Source organism: Solanum lycopersicum, chromosome 4 (assembly GCF_036512215.1).
Source record: "Solanum lycopersicum chromosome 4, SLM_r2.1".
Classification (NCBI taxonomy): domain Eukaryota; kingdom Viridiplantae; phylum Streptophyta; class Magnoliopsida; order Solanales; family Solanaceae; genus Solanum; species Solanum lycopersicum.
In genome coordinates, this window is record NC_090803.1 from 40,757,728 (window position 1) to 40,774,919 (window position 17,192).

At 33.2% G+C, this 17,192-nt stretch overlaps 1 protein-coding gene across 4 annotated transcripts in view; it reads left to right on the forward strand.

Annotated features, from left to right (window-relative positions):
* The window catches only part of LOC101261224 (uncharacterized protein At5g03900, chloroplastic), a 39,880-nt gene extending 26,888 nt beyond the window's left edge, over nucleotides 1–12,992 (forward strand). For 2 of the 4 annotated variants that reach the window (XM_026030698.2, XM_026030699.2), the window contains exons 11-14: nucleotides 4,819–4,882; nucleotides 7,392–7,535; nucleotides 10,838–11,031; nucleotides 12,426–12,992. In XM_026030698.2, the coding sequence (XP_025886483.1) occupies nucleotides 4,819–4,882; nucleotides 7,392–7,535; nucleotides 10,838–11,031; nucleotides 12,426–12,432 (409 nt within the window). In that variant the 3' untranslated portion in view covers nucleotides 12,433–12,992. The remainder of the gene's footprint in view (nucleotides 1–4,818; nucleotides 4,883–7,391; nucleotides 7,536–10,837; nucleotides 11,032–12,425) is intronic. The other 2 variants (XM_004237502.5, XM_010321565.4) reach the window with 1 other exon arrangement.
* The last annotated feature ends 4,200 nt before the right edge of the window (nucleotides 12,993–17,192 follow it).

Sequence of the window (17,192 nt, forward strand, 5' to 3'; positions counted from 1 at the left end):
GATTGTACCTCTAGAAATACTTTGGGGCTAGATGATTAAAATGGTCGTGAATTTGATGTCTTTGGCGTGAATCATTAGCAAACCACTATTGCCTTGTAGTAGAGCTGCGTCGATAGGAATAGGATTTGCCCCCATGATTTTCTCCTCTGCCATGACCATTGTTTTGACCACAATAATGATTATAATTTGTGGTACGATTTGTCCTGGAAGAGCACTGAATGAATTTAACAGCATCGTTGGACATAATATGTGAAGATGATGAGCCCGTGATCGGGTGTGATGGACATCGATGGGAGGGTCCGACCATGAATAAACTTATGATTTAAAAAAAGGCTTGCAGTTCATTGAACGTGATAGGTTTTGGCCGAGCTAATGAAGTTATGGCGTTATTTTTGAAGTCACTTCACAGGCCCTTTAATATGTAGTTATTTTGATAGGAAAATATGAAAGGACAAACGACAACAACTAGCTCATCACATATGAGTTACGCTTTAGTAATATATTGAGTGATGTGTGGCCTAGTGGTCAATGAAGTGGTTATGAACCATAAGGTCTCAAAATCCATTGAGAATGGACTGGATTGGGAATAACTTCTTTATCGTTATTTTATTTGCCTGAGATGGTGAGATGGACGACATGAGTTACTTCCATCAACATATCCAAAATGGTTTTGGCCACGAGGGAATGACCAAATTTGTGTTTTCCAGAATAGGTAGTTAGAAGATTTTAGCATAATTGAGATAAGGCGGAGTGCATGATGGAGGAGATGGGCTGCTGGAATTCATTCATGATTGCTTGATGGAGAGAGGTTGGGTACTGCTAGAACTAAAAGTACATTGTTTCTTGCTCACTGTTGCATTGATACATGAAGGAAACATATACACAACAGAGGAAACCAAGTCTAGGACTCCTACATACAACATAAGACTACAAACAAATAATAGATGGATGGTATGGTAGATAGGAGTTATATCTTGACAAGGACTCGAGTTGCTTGACTTGGATATAACTATCGAATATACAGTGACATGCTTTACTTGGTTGGTAGTTAAATAAGTTGTTCTAACCGCGGATAATCTAAGGAAAAGAGGCATATCAATTTGTTCAAGGTGTCACATGTGTAGACAAGAGGTAGCGACAATCAACCATCTATTTCTTATATTGCAAGTGACTAGTCAGCTGTGGAACTTGTTTATTAACCTTAAGGGTATTATAAGGGCAATGCTAGGTAGAACAACTAAACTTCTGTCATGTTGGAATGAAGGAGGTAAAATTACTACCAACAAGCCAGATGGAGGATCGTCGTAGAAGCTTTTTGGTGGACTATTTGGAAGGAGTGAAACCCAGTATGCTTTGAAGATACAACTAGCAATATGCATAAGATCAAGATGAACTGGATTCTCTTTCTTCTTCTTTTTGGGTGTGTAAAACTGAATATATGGATAATCTTGATTCAATTTTACAGGTTTTAGATTCCTTGAAAGAAGAGCAAGGTCTGTAATTTGTTTTTTGTTGTGAACATCTTTAAGTTTCTAGCCTAAGTTGCTCCGACTCGGATGCGGGTATCCGAGACAGATGCGAATCCGAGTATGGATACGGGTGCGGGGATTAAGCTAACATTATTCAATATTATAAAATATAGTTATAATCATATATTTATATAAAAGAGAACCTTAGGTTCTCCTATGTAGCGCCACCAGAATTCAGAATTTCCTTTTGAATTTATTTATTTCCAAACTAGCCTTCCATTTTCATGAAAAGTTGTGACTTTTATGAAAAGTTGTAACTTTTTTGACAAGTTGCGACTTTTGTGAAAGATTCTAACCGTTCCAAAGGGTTGTAACTTTTGCAAAGAGTAATAACATTTTTGAAAAGTTGTGACTTTTATGTAAAGTCGTGACTATAATGAAGAGTTGCGACTTTTACATCAAAAGTTGTAACTTTTGTGAAAAGTTGTGACTTTTATGAAGAGTCACGATTTTTATGAAAAAATATGACTTTTAGAAAAGGTTGTGACTTATCCGAAGGGTTGTAATTTTTCCAAAGAGTTGTAACCTTTCAAGTAAGTCATAATAAAAATGTATTCTTACTATCCGTTGTTGACTATAAATAGAAGGATTTCCTACCACAATTATTTGTAGGTGTTTTTTCGCTCTAGGGTAGTAGAATTCAAATACATTAATTAAGCTTCTTATGAAGTTTGTTTCATTCCTCAAAGTTTTCTTCCCTCTGTTTTATGGAGCTTAAGATGTACTTTAACCCATAGTCATTCATGTAAATTGCTAGGAAAGCAAGGTTGTTTTTATCATTATTTTTAGATATTTGTGAATTCAAATGCTCACAAAATTATGCTGTGAGATTTTAATATGGTGTTGAAATTTTGGTTTAGAATATACAGTTGTGAACTGTCCTATTTAGAGGTCACCTACTTTATGGTTGATAATTTGATTAATTCTTTCTAACTGCGTACTATAATAATAAAAATAACTATGGTTCAATCAAAAAAAAGTTGAGGCCGGTGATATGAAACATAATCAATAGTAATGACTACTCTGAGACAATGAGGAAAAACATGTATGATACAATCAATTTTAGGCTCATTTTAAAACATATACATGATACGTCATACTATAATACAAATAGATTGATGGAGTTCATAAGAAATGAGTTGAAGATCTTCCATTTGAGTTTAGTTTAGTATGTTCTTATATGGACGTGATGTTCCATTTTACTTGGGAGTGTTGTTTTTCGAGGTTTTTTTGTCCCTTCTTTATTGTGTGATTTTGTTCTTTATAACTATTTGGAATTTAGCAAATTTCATTACTTCTGACTAACTATTTCTATGGAGATTTTTCTTAAACTTCTTTCTTATACTCGAAATCTCTCTATAACTCATAATTTCTATAAGAAAACAAAAAAAAAATACAGAACTTTAAGATTTTGGAGGAACGCTTTGCCTTGAAATAAAATGTTCTTGACAATGTAGGGTATATATCTAAAATAAGTATATTATCGAATGATCATATGTGAGCTTAATAAAAAAAGTTCAATTGGTACGAAGTACGGGTAATTTACCCAGTAATAACAATAATATTAAATATCTTGTAAAATGTTGTACTTGAAAACATATCAATTCTATGTACAAATTTAAAAGCATAAATTAATTATGACTAGTTACTACTGAAATTAATTTTAAAATAATTATAGTTCTTTTTATTTATTATTAAAAAAATAATCATTAAAGCCTAACAATTAGATGATACAATTCATTTAAGTGTTGTGTTGCCCTTTCTTCTCCCAAGAAACCCTTAACCTTCCCTTACCCTTCTCTGTTCCTTTTCAAGAAAAAAAAGTTACTCTCGTCTTTTTCAAGAACAAGACTTTGAATTCTTTGTTCTCTCCCATGGAGCCTTCACCTCCTCTCCAATCTTGTACAAGAATTTTTTTCTATGGAGCAATCAGACCTTGTGACAACTTCATTGGAGAAAAGTCGTCTAACATTCGCCGGACATGAAATTAATTTTTTCTTTCCCATTTTTTCGGCTCTGGTCAAAGTATCCGGATCTGATCGACCGAACCCGACCCGCACCTCGCACCCGCACCAGTCTCGCGTCGAGACGAATTCGGCTCCAATGTTGAAGAGTCCGCGCAACATAGTTTCTAGCGCAATCTGTGTGCTGAAAAATTCATATACTCCTCCATTCATCTCAATAAAAGTGTCTTAGTTTGATTGGACATGTAATTTAATAAACAAAGAAAGACTTTTCAATCTTGTGGTCTTAAATTAAAGACGTGTAGTCCTTTAAATCTTGTGATCTTGAACTTTCAAGTAGAATTTTGGAATTGAAAAAGTTGCTACTTATTGAAAGAGACTCTTTTTGGGACAAACCAAAAGGAAAAGTAAGAACATTTAAATTAGGATGGAGAGTCATATTTTGGAATATGTATTTTTTCCAAAAAAAAAAGTATAGATATATTTGTATTCATGTTAAAAATAATATTAGTTGTATTTGAAATTACACTGATACCTCAAATTGCAAAAACAACATACCCAATATGATCCCACATGGTGGGGTCTAGGAAAGGTGGTGGTCTATGCAAACCTTACTCCTACTTTATGAGGTAGAGAGGTTGTTTCCCATAGATCTCGACTCAGAAAAAGCATAAAAACAAATTGTGGTGATATTACTGTAGAAAATAAAAGAGGAGTACTGACATCCTCAAATTGCAGTCTACATGAATTCACTATTTCACTGCTCCCAGTTTTTCTTCACTGTGCTGCTGACACTATGCAAGCTTTCGATCAGCTTGATCTCAACGTTGCCTACTGTCCCAGCCCATTGCTTCCTTTAATCCCAATTGTTCCTCCATATCATCGACATTAATATAGACAATTACAACCAATCAAATCAGCTTGTATTCTTTTCGAAATACCCCCTTCTCTGCCGCCACTACCACTACTTTACCAATGAAATCTATGTCTTTTAATAATCATTTTTCTTGGATAGTTATGAGGTAGTTACTGTATGAAGTCAAACAAATAAGGCATGATTTCTTGTAATCCACACTTGAATAATCATAGCTCTTGTTTGGAATCTTCTATATAAAACTAGTTTGTGGATCATCCTGTGGTTACCTGTTACTGGATGATGGGTTTGGACTTGACCTTTCAATTTAGCTAGTCAGGACCAAATTGTAATTTATAACCCCCCCCCCCCTATATATTTAAGTGATGTCCTTGCGGTCAAGAATTGTAATCATTACTTTGGGTCATTGCAATGTTTCTCTAACATCTACCACTTGAATTGTATTTTGAAGGAACATGACAGTCAGTCCAAGTAGCTTCATCTCATTTGTATCAGAGATATTTCCGTTACTTCAGGTATCAACTATAGTATTGTCCGTGAGCTAAACTTTATTTTAGTGTTTGATTACTTTGTTTGATGATTTCTCTTTCTCTTTAAGGTCATTTTGTGCATCTGGAGTTCAATTTTTTTTTAAACAATAATCTTAGAATAGGAATAGGGATACACAATCCTACTTAAAATAGGAATAGGAATAGTATTAGGAGCAAAAATAATAAATAGTATCCTACTTGGTAAAGAATTATATTATAATGTCTATAAATAAGGTCTCTATGTAACAATGTAGATACAACAATTCAATAATATTTTTCTCCAATATTTCTCACATGAGCCTCTACGATCTTGGTAGAGAATCATAGAGCTTCCGCTGTAGGCGGGCAGCTCTGGCCTACAGCGGGCAGCTCTGGCCAATGATTATGTTAGCAAAAGTTGGGCCACCGTATATCTTTTAAGTAATTATTTTCTCATATCTAATTTGTGTTGCACCGTGTCATCATTCTGGTGACTACTTTCTTATATCTAATTTGTTTTTGTGTAACACTGTATCATCTTTTCGATTACTTCTTTTTCATATTTAATTTGTGTAGCACCGTGCCATCATTGCGGTGACAACTTTTTCATATCTGATTTGTGTAGCATGCTACCATCATTCTGATGACTACTTTCTCATATCTTTTTTTTGAGAAGGTAATGATTACTTTCTCATATCTTATATGTCTAGCACCATGTCATCCTTTCGCAGGTGACTTTCTCATATTTGATTTGTGTAGCACCGTGCCATCTTTTCGGTGACTACTTTTTTCATATCTGATTTACGTAGCATTGTTTTTTTCGGTGACTACTTCCTTATTGTGTAGGGTCGTGCCATTATTATGACCCTACCCTATAATTTCTCTTTTTTTAGTAGGGTCGTGTCGTCAATCAGACTCTACCTATATACTTTCTATTTTCCAATAGGGTCATGTCATCATTCCCACCCTACCATATAATTCTTTTTTTTTGAACTTGGTAAGGTTGTATATTATATCACAAAACAGTACATGGGTCCTGAAACCTTATATACTAAAGCCCCAAAAAAACTTACTGCTCTATGGTAAATTGAGTCTAAAACATCAATTATAGAGACAATATCATTTAAGTATAACTGATTACACTAAAAACATAATAGCAAAATGTAGTTGAGCTTCACTTTTTGCACACCGTTTTCTATGCTCTCAAAACACCTAGAGTTCCTCTCTTTCCATATTGCCCACCATATTGAAGCAGGGATAAGTCTCCATCTGCCGTGCCATCATTCTGACCTGACTCGAACAATATAATTTTATTTCTCAGATTGTGACCACTTTTAGCCATCAAATCTAATATTCTTTTACACATGAGCACGTTTCCATTTTGAGCACTTTCTGGCGACCATGCACTGTGAAGAAGTCTATATGGAGCTACCATCTGATTTTGTTGCTCAAGGGAGTTGAGTAGCCTCTAATCTAAAACGTTCTTCTTAAGCTTTATTTGGGAAGTTCAACACAGTAATTTAAGAATTTGGCATGACTCGTAATAGAGCTAGTCCGCTTTGTGTTTTATCAACATTCTGCATCAAATTCAATTTTGTGAAGTCGAGTGATCAACTTGCAAATATCTCTCCAGCTCCTCATTGATTACGTATCAATTACATTTGTAACAAGCTAGGTACATATGACTTGTATGCACCGGGTTGAGGGGAAATTGTATATACAATCCTACTTAGAATAGGAATAGGAATAGTATCACGAATAAGAATAATTAGAAGTATCTACTTGGTAAAGGATGGTATTGTAGTGTCTATAAATAGGGTGTCTATGTAACAATGCAGATACAACAATTCAATAATATCTTTCTCCTATATTTCTCACAACTTTGTTTGATGATTTTACTTTCTCTTCAAGGCCATTTAGTGCATCTGGAACTTATTTTCTTTTGAAACAATGATGTACGAACCGACTTGGTAAATAGAAAATATAATCTGGAAATGTTGCCTAATTGTAATTACTAAAACTTCGCCATGGTTGAGCCTGAATTTCTGTCTTTGTAGTAGTGAATTTTGGCCTCCAGTTAAAGTAAATTACAGCAAATTCCAGTGCTAGTTGATCACCAATTACTCCCTCCGTTTCACAAAGAATGACCTGGTTTGACTTGGCACGGAGTTTAAGAGTATAAAGAAGACTTTTGAATATTGTGGTCCTAAATTAAAGTTAGGTCAAATGTACAAAATTACCCTTTGATCTTGTGGCCTAAACATGTCATGTGGAAAGCTGAAATTAAAATGTTATCAAAAAAAGAAAGAGGTCATTCTTTTTGAAACATACTAAAAAGGAAAGAAGATCATTCTTTTTTAAACGGAGGGAGTAATTATTTTGGGAACTCCATGTCTTGAGTGATTCTAATATATTATACAGCAGTTATGTAATTCAGATGTATTCCCCTTGTTATTTGGAAGTAATAGTGTTTCGAACTGCTCATTCATTAACTACTGTATGATGTTACTGGCAGATCTATGCTGGCTCATTTTTCACCATTCCTTTGATCCGATGGTTTCTTGTTCAAAAGAGAAATGGTGAAATTGAAAGAAGAAATCGATCCAGGGAACAATATGCACAAGTACTTGAACGACCCGATGTCTCACTGCGGAGGAAGGTATCAATTTTTGGTTGCTTTCTTTACTACTCTCTCCGTTTCATTTTATGTGGTAGTGTTTCCTTTCTATTTCTTTCAAAAAAGAATGGCAAATTTCTAAATTGGAAATTTTATCAACTTAAACTTCTCATTTTATTTTTAATGACAACTTTTTATAACCACACAAATGTAATGTGGCATGTTTAACAACATTTAAGTTGTGTATTTTGGTTACTTAAACTTGTCTTTGTTTATGCCAGTAGAGTTAATCTTGTTGTAGGCTGTAAAAAGTAGTTTTATGTAGTTAACAATAGGTCATGGACTGCACCGAAGGGTGTGGTCTAGTCGTCAATGAAGTGGTCAAGAACCCTACGGTCTTTGTTCAAATCTCAGCGGAAACAAAACACAAAACAGTAGGTGATTCTTCTCATCTATCCTAGCCTTGGTGGACAAACTTACCTGATTGCCTATTACTGGTGGGAGGTGGCAGGTGTTCTGTGGAATTAGTCGAGATGCGCAAAAGTTGGCCTAGACACCACGATCATCAAAAATAAAGAAATATTAGGTCATGGAATTGGATCTACCAAATGATAAGAATACCTGTGTGATTCAATCATTATATATATATATACACACACACACACACACACACTAGTTCTCGAACACGTATATCTCATACTAATTAGTATTAATGTTTTAAAATGATATAAATAATAATGAAGTATGCATATGATGGAAAACTGTAGGAGATTGCAAGTGCGAATTGATGAATGAATAACCTATTGGACTGATATGTACTTTATTTTCAAACTATGAATGTGAGAATATCCTCTATTTTATTTTATTTTATTTTTGAGAATTGGTAAGTGCAGCGACCTTTTATAATAGTAAGAAGGGACCATGTATTGTGGGGGATGTTGCGACCCTAGTGCAATCTTCTACAATGCTAAACAGTCCAGTATTTAAGTTTCTGGAAGTTTATATCTAGTCTCTTTGGATTTCATCTACACTTTGTGTATTTCTGTTGAAATAGTAAATATATATTATAAACAGTATGGCTCAAAGATTGTGGAATACATTTTATTACATCAATAAACCAAAACATCCCCGTCTATGTATGCTATACATATATGAATTTTTTGGAAATTGAGGTGAGATTACATGGGATTGTGATGTCTAAATGCAAATAATTATGATATCTAGGCTTGTTATTCCAAGAGCATGAAATAATAGATTAAGATGTCACAAATAGATTCAATATCAGATAGTTGAAATGGGAGAGTGCTATCGAGGTGTTATGTGATAGAAAGATGTCTTACCAAAGTGTGACATAAGTTGGACAACAAATTATAAGACCAACAATGTTTTATGGGAGTGAATGTTAGGCCGCTCAAGTCCAACACATCCACAAGAAGTGTCACAAAATGTGGAAGCTAAGATGGATGTGTAAGTCATACATGACTAGACAAAATTAGAAATGACCACATTTGTGATAAGGTCAAGTAGCACATATTGAGGATAAAATAATAGAAGTCAACTTGAGATGGTGGTCATGCCTTTGCCAAACACCAAAGGCATCAGTTCTACATGTAAAATCATGGTGAGTGAAGGTGTTAAAAGAAGACAAGGTAGACCTAGATCCATTTGGAAGGAAGTTGTCTCGAAGGAACTAAAACCAGAGGCGTATCCAGAATTTGGAGGGTAGGGGTACCACACAACGCTGCTATTTATTAAGTCCAAATAAGGTAAAGAGATGATCGTTTGCAGTTTGGTTCGGATTATTTATCTTTTTCTTTATATAGACAGATCGATCAAACGAAAAAATTGAAATAATTTTGACAACTTAGTGCAAAGAAAAAGCTTTTAACAATATTAGTAATATCATAAATATGTCAATTGATTTTTAATTGTACTCGACAAAATTTTCATATTCTAAAAACACTCAATGATGGCATAACTATTTGTATTTTTTAAATACTTCACACTTTATGTAACAAATTAAATAGAAAGTGGTTGAGAACCCTAAGGTCTCATATTCAAAACTCAGCGGAAACACAAAAAAAAAAGTAACAAACTAAATACAAAGAGGCCGAAGATCTTTACATACATAATTTCAATAACTTAGACAAAGTAATATTAAGAAGTCTCAAGCCTCAGCTGACAATAGTAATTAATCTGAAGAGGCCGAAGAAATCAAATGTAATCAGAGCCTTGCTTTGTAATTTGAAGTTCTTGATCTCTAGCCCCCCAATTTTCTTGCTCTGTGTGCTGATTTCCACTTGACTCTAGATGGTAGCCTTTTCTCTCTTTATTTTTTTGCCAAAGAAAATTTCTCCGGATACTATCTAACCTATTGATGATCCCTTTTGAATAGTCACAGAGTAGTAGACCATAGAATACTCTTGTAAACATGGTTTAGTGCAACATAGCATTGTTTTGGTTCTTGATAGATACAGAAACAATTACTAGGGATGGCAATGCAATGGGGGGGGGGGGGGGGTTAGCTTATGCGGGGCAGGTGCTAACAAATAATTGTAAATTTCAAGCGGGGCGGGGCAGTTGTGGGTTGAAACAAATGGCTGAAATTTCAGCATTAATTTTGCTCGCTGGCAATACAATCTATGCTAGAAGACCCATTTGAACTCCAAATTTTTTAACCACTTCTGAATTTAATTTAACCAATTTAAATTTATTATTAATCAACATTCAACAATAATAATTAAAAAATGAAATATAGAGTGGATTAAAAATAAGTTTATTTAATGTTTTAAATAACTATTAAAAAATTACTAGGCAACATGATAAGAGGCTTGGGCATCTGTCAAGGATACTCATCTTCTTTGTCATGTAAGATTCTATTTTTTAAGGGAAAATACCCAAGTACCCCCTCAACCTATGCCCGAAATCTCAGAGACACACTTATACTATACTAAGGTCCTATTACCCCCTGATCTTATTTTATATGTAATTTCCTACCCCTTTTTAGCCTACGTGGCACTAGTTCGAAAAAAAAAGTCAACCATCGTTGGGCCCACAAGATAGTGCCACGTAAGCTAAAAAGGGGTAAAAAAATATTAATAAAATAAGTTAAGGGGGGTAATAGGACCTTAGTATAATATAAGTGTGTCTCTGAGATTTCGGGCATAGGTTGAGGGGGTACTTGGGCATTATCTCTTTTTTTAACATTACAATCCTTGTAGTATTAGTCATATATTAACTTCTTCTTCTTTTTTTCTTTTTTTAAATATTAACTTGAATGTTCTTTTAAATTCATTTATTTTTAATTTATTATTCTGCATAATATTTTTAACCTAGTATTACAGGAAAGGAAAATAATACCATATGTAAATAACAAGGTAGAAGAAAGAAAACAAATACTCATGCGGGGCAGGGAGGTGGATTTATGCCGGGCGGGACGGAGCGGGTTGAAATCAAAGAAAAATGTCATGCCGAGCGTGTTGAAATTTTTGCGGGTTAAGATACCCCCTCCCCATTGCCATCCCCAACAGTTACCAAGGTCAACAATAATTAAGTTTAAATTTTTTTTACAACTAAGGTATTTGATTAGAGTGAGCTAAATACAATATATTGATACATTTGAAGATCATTGTCCCATGGATAAAGTGCTCGACTTCTAATCAAGTAGTTGTGGGTTCGAATCATTCGGGCATGAATTTTTTTGCAAAAGAAACGAAGAACGCAACATAAAAATTCTGCCAGAGTTGTCATACTAGAATCGAGCTCACACCCTTGAAACAGATTAACCGCTTGCAACTGGAACCTCACGCTACTTTGTGACTATGGGTGGCACAAATAACATTTGAGAATATCTTATGCATATACAAAATTTTGACAGAGGCTTCCGGATGCCATGGTGCCCTCTCCCATGTTCGTAGATCTGCCCCTGCCTACAACCTCTTGGTGATCCTTTAAGACCTAAAAAAGTTAGGCTACAATTTTGTTTTAAAAAAAAAGTTCCATTTAGATTCTACTTATTACTCCCTCCGTCTCATTTTAAATGACACTCTTTTCTTTTTAGTTTGTCCCAAAGAGAATGTCTCCTTATTATAAATTTATAATTAGAAACAATTTAACTTAAAAATTGTCCTTTTACCCTTAATGAGGTATATAGCCACACAAATATCTAAGGATTGTTTTAGACCACAAGTTTCAAAAGTTTTCCTTTCTTTCTTAAATACCATGCCAAGTTAAATGGTGTCTCAAAATGGTTTATGAGACGGAGGGAGTAGTTGTCTTAGTCATGTCATCATTTTTACTTGCGTTCTATGCCTTACTAGCAGTTGTTTAGCCTTTCAAAGATACATCACTGGAAAATATAATGAACATAAGCTCAAAAAGAAAATATAAAGAACATACTTTTTATTTTTGTTATTATTATTCTTATTATTCTTCTTACTATTATTAGTTTGTATAATAGTGGTTCCGAGATGAGTCAAATGAAGTAACATATTCATATAGCCCACTCGAACATGGTCAATGAGGATTCTTATATTTCTTTCTCTCCGTACTACACCACCAAATACACACTGGACTGATGTTCCACATGCTCTTCATTGCTTTAGGCAAATCTTTTCTCTTCCGGCTTTTCAAAACTTTTGTAGTGGACATTGGCATCATCCATCTCGAACGCAAAACTTTGTAGAACATTTCCCAAACTTGAGCTGCTACAGACCAGTAAACAAAAATGATTAAATGTCTCCACACCTGTAACATTTATTGCTTAGCGCAATGCCCCTTGTCTGCAAATTGACTTGAGTGAGACGAGCCAATGCTTGACAAGTCAATACCAATGTTTGATGCCTATTGATTATTTTTACAGCTTCTGTTACTGATGTCTCGTTCCTACTTTCAAGATGTACCAACTCTCATAATTATATGTATAATTTTCAGCTCCTGAGTGCCCGGGATATGGCACAGAGAACTTTTATTGGCCAGGATCGAATTGTTTACAGTACAGACAGGGACTTATATGAGCAAGATTATGATGCACAACAATGGGAGAAAAGATTCCGAGAAATTGAAAAGTCTGAATAGATGGTGTTATTTAAAGGTGTTTTGTAAAGTCTCGAGTTTTATACACACAGAGACTCCGATAAGTTATACCTTTCAATGCCTCCAGACACGACATAAGGCAGGCAAAGCTGCAAGTCCACCAACTGTTAGCCATTGTGACACTCAATTTGGTGATAAGAATTGGAGCATTCCAAACAGTAGATTGTGATGTAATCAGCAACATTAATCCAGGCTTGAGAACTACAAGATTCAAAGTGTAGTTCATTAAGAATGTTCAAGTTGTGTACTTGATATGACACTCGATCTGCTACAAATGCCAGGCTTTTGTAACTAAATTAGCCTTGTTGTGACATTTAGTCAATTAAGATGTTACTGTGGTTACTCTGTATGTTGAATTTGGGAACACTTTTTCGAGCACAATTATTTGAATATTTTCTGACAAAAGCATTGAACATTGTTTTAGATTGTTCCATGCAAAACGCATGAATAGGAACTATGGACCTTGTCATTTTGAAAATTGAAATGTTTCCACGCTTGTGCATTATGCAGCACAGGATCATCAGTTTACATGTGAAATTTCGCTATGCAAGTTTATGGAAAAACACAAGTGCTACATGACAAGTAGGGCAAAGTGAAGGAGAGAACACACCTGGAACCTGTAGAAAGCAAAACCAGGAAACTTCATTTATATGAAGTTGACCACCTTCAGGGTATAGCATCTACTTCACAAACAAAAGAAAAGAACAAGAAGTTCATCAAAGCAGTCTCTGAACAAATCTCAAAAGAAAAACTTCAACTACACAAAAAGATGATCAATGAATCCATTCCTCACCCAAACTAAGGATATATATAGAATATATCATCTTCTAACGCAGCCACAGACTATTAAAACAACATTGATCCAAATGCTACGCACGGCACTTATATTTGAGAACTAGTGTTTAGCTATATATTTTGCCATAGCTTAAAAAAATATTTGGCAACCATCCCAAGATTTTAAGTTGTTATAATTACATATGTGAATTACTTTTAAAAAAATAACTACTTATTTTAGATATATTCTTTGATTATTATCATTTATAGCAATATAAAATATTATTATATAATAATTAGAATTATCTGTCTCTTACCTCTTTATCCTTTTTCTCTCACCTTTTTTTGTCTCTCTTTCTCCTTTTCTTATTTCTATTGTTCTCTCTTTCTTGTTTTCCTTTTATTCTCTTTCAATCTTGATTTCTTTCTATTGTTCTTTCTCCCTTGCTTTTTGATGCTTTTTTTTTCTTCTCCTTTGGCTGCTCTTTCGTCCTTTCTTTTTCTCTACTTTCTTTCATAGAGTAATCAATAATTTGTAGGCTGAATAAAAGTCATATCAATAATTAATTAGACAAGTAATATAATCGTAATAAATGAAGAGACTTAATAAACTGCAAAATGAATTAAACAAAAATTTAAAATGTTGCAGAGTGAATTAAACTTGAAATAAAATATATAACACTCATATTAAAGTTGAATTAGAAGAGAATTAAACGTGAATGCGAAATGTAGCAAATGAAAGAACATTTTATGATTTGTAAACTAAATAAAACTTACATCAATAATAAACTAAACAACTAATTCGATCGAAACAAATCAACTAATAAACTGTCAAATAAATTAAACTTATATTAAAAGTGTATTACACAAATATTAAAGTTGAATTAGATACGAATTAAGTATGAATAAAAAACATAACTTATGAAATAACATACATCGATCTATAGAATGAATTAAACTTGTATCAATAATGAATTAAACAAGTAGTTTAATAGTAACAAATCAACCAAATAAACTGCAAAATGAATTAAATTTGCATTAAAAGTGTATTACACAATATTAAAGTTGAATTAGAAGAGAGAAATAAAAATGAATAAAAAATGCAACTAATGAAAGAAAATACAATGATCTAAGAGTGAATTAAACTTGTATTAATAATGAATTAAAGTATTAATTCAACAGTAACAAATCAACCAAATAAACTGCAAAATGAATTAAAGTAGCATTAAAGTGTATTACACAATATTAAAGTAGAATTAAAAAAGAGAAATAAGAATGAATGAAAACTATAACTAATGAAAGACAAGACAATGATCTATAGACTGAACGAAGCTTGTGTTATTCATAAAAAAAACATGTATTATATGTGCTTATAAATTATTTTGGTCTATATCCCTAAGAATGTAAGTAGTGTTTGCAATATGTATTAAAAATGTATTGTTCATGATTTTAATACAATTATAAAACATATCTAATTCAACTTTAATACAATTGTGATACAGTTCCATAAATTTTACCTTTTTCGAGTTTCAATCTTATATTTCTCCTAAAATCAATTATAAACTTAACACAAACTCTCTTAAAATTGAGATATAAACTTCAAACTGCATTTTTAATTATTTGTAGAATCGACCTATCCAAATTAATCACGAGTTTGTAAGATTCATAAAATGAATTCAAAATTTGAAGCTTTATAAATGACCATCAATGATGACTTCTTGTTGTTGTAATTTTAGAGATTTGAAAATTTTGTTTGAAAACATAATATTCTACAAATTTTTAATTTTTTTATTTCTCTTCTTGTTATGTTTTTGGGTAAAATAGTGAAATAGGGACAAATTTTGATTTGATAATAATTATTTAAATGAAAATTTTAATAGAAGAAGAATAAAAAAAAAGAGGAGGAAGAGAAAGATAAAAAAAGACGACGAAGAAGAAAAATAAAAACAAGAAGATGGGGAAGAGAAAAAGGACAGAGAAAGAAGAGAGCGAAGCGGTACAGTTTTTTAATTCAAAAAAATGTTATATTTAGTTTTAAAAAAATTGTCATAAATGGTAAATATTTTTCTAAATATAGCATATTTATGTGATTTACCCTTTTAATTTCTAAAAAAATTGGCGCAAATTCTAGTAATTGGGAATTATTTAAATTTTAAAACTCGAACTTTTATATTTTATAAAAACACCCATCATTTACTGTTTTGGATTGAATTTCATTCATAGTTCGTTGTACAAAATATTATATATATATATATATATATATATATATATATATATACTAGAATTTGCCCCAAATTTTATATATACATATTAACTAAGCTTTCTCTGACTTCCAATTACAAGTAGTAATAGTAGTTTTTTTGTATACAAATCATTGATATCTTCCTTTCGTTTTCTTCCTTTTTTTTAATTTATACTGATTATGTTTGTTGTCATGCCTTTTCACGGAACATTTTCGTTATAAAATGATAATATAAATTTATGGGCATTTTTAATAATTTTTAGAACTTATTGATATAAATTATTTTTAAAAAAAAGTTAAATATTTCTCTCAAAATCTATGTTCAAGCGCATGGTGAAACATCACCCAAAAATGGCTTGTCAAAGATATTTGACAATTTATGGTCAAACGCTAGCCTAAAACTAATAACCACCAGATAACCCTAGTCACTAGCAATTAAATCATATATATAAGAACTCTAGGCCTGCCTACGTGGCTCCACCACAAACAAGGATTTCTTTTTTTATTTATTTTTTTTGTTTGTTTAAATTTATCTATTACCAAAACTAGCCTTCCCCTTTCATGAAAAGTTATGAAAAAGTTGTGACTTTTATAAAAAGTTGACTTTATGAAAAATTACGATTTTTATGAAGAGTTGCGACGTTTGTGAAGAGTTACGACTTTTATGAAGAGTTACGACTTTTATGAAAAGTGGTGACTTTGATGTAAGGTTGTGACCTTTCCGAAGGTGTCACGACCCAAAACGAGCCGCGAGTGGCACCCACACTTATCCTCCTATGTGAGCGAACCAACCAATCTAAACCCCAACATTTCAACCATAATAAACAGAATGTAATGCGGAAAACTTAAAACTCATTAATATAACCAATAAATAACTTCTAAAATTTATCAATTACTATCCCCAAAATCTGGAAGTCATCACCACAACAACATCTATCCTCAAATTACTAAATCTAAGAGTATCTGGGAAGCTAAAATAAGTAAACAAATGGTCCATGTCCGAACTTCAAGGACATCAAGACATGAATGAGAGAGAATCCAGTCCGAGCTAGGAACAATAGCTCACCCTGAAATCTGACGTGATGAAGACTGGCTAGAGTTGCGGTTGAGTTGAAGTCGATGGTACGTTTGCTGCACTCCACAAATAACAAAGAAAGAAACATACAAGTAGGGGTTAGTACAAGGCACAAGTACTGAGTAGGTATCATCGGCCAACTCAAAATAGAAAGCAATATATATCAGATAATAACATAAAATCAACCATAACACTTAACAGGTGACAACAAAGAATACCATAATCATTGGCCACAACCCAAGCACATCTATGAGGACTCAAGCCTCTATACCATACTCATTTGGGAAACAGGTTCTTTAAATCTGAGTACATTAGCATAATTCAAGATTCATTCTCTTTTTACTATCTTGGTGTCGGAATGTGACACTCCGATCCCCTCAATATTCATTCATCTTACTATGCTGGTGTCGGAACGTGACACTCCGATCCCCTACTATCCTGGTGTCGGAACGTGACAGTCCGATCCTCTACTATCCTGGTGTCGGAACGTGACACTCCGATCCCCTCAATATTC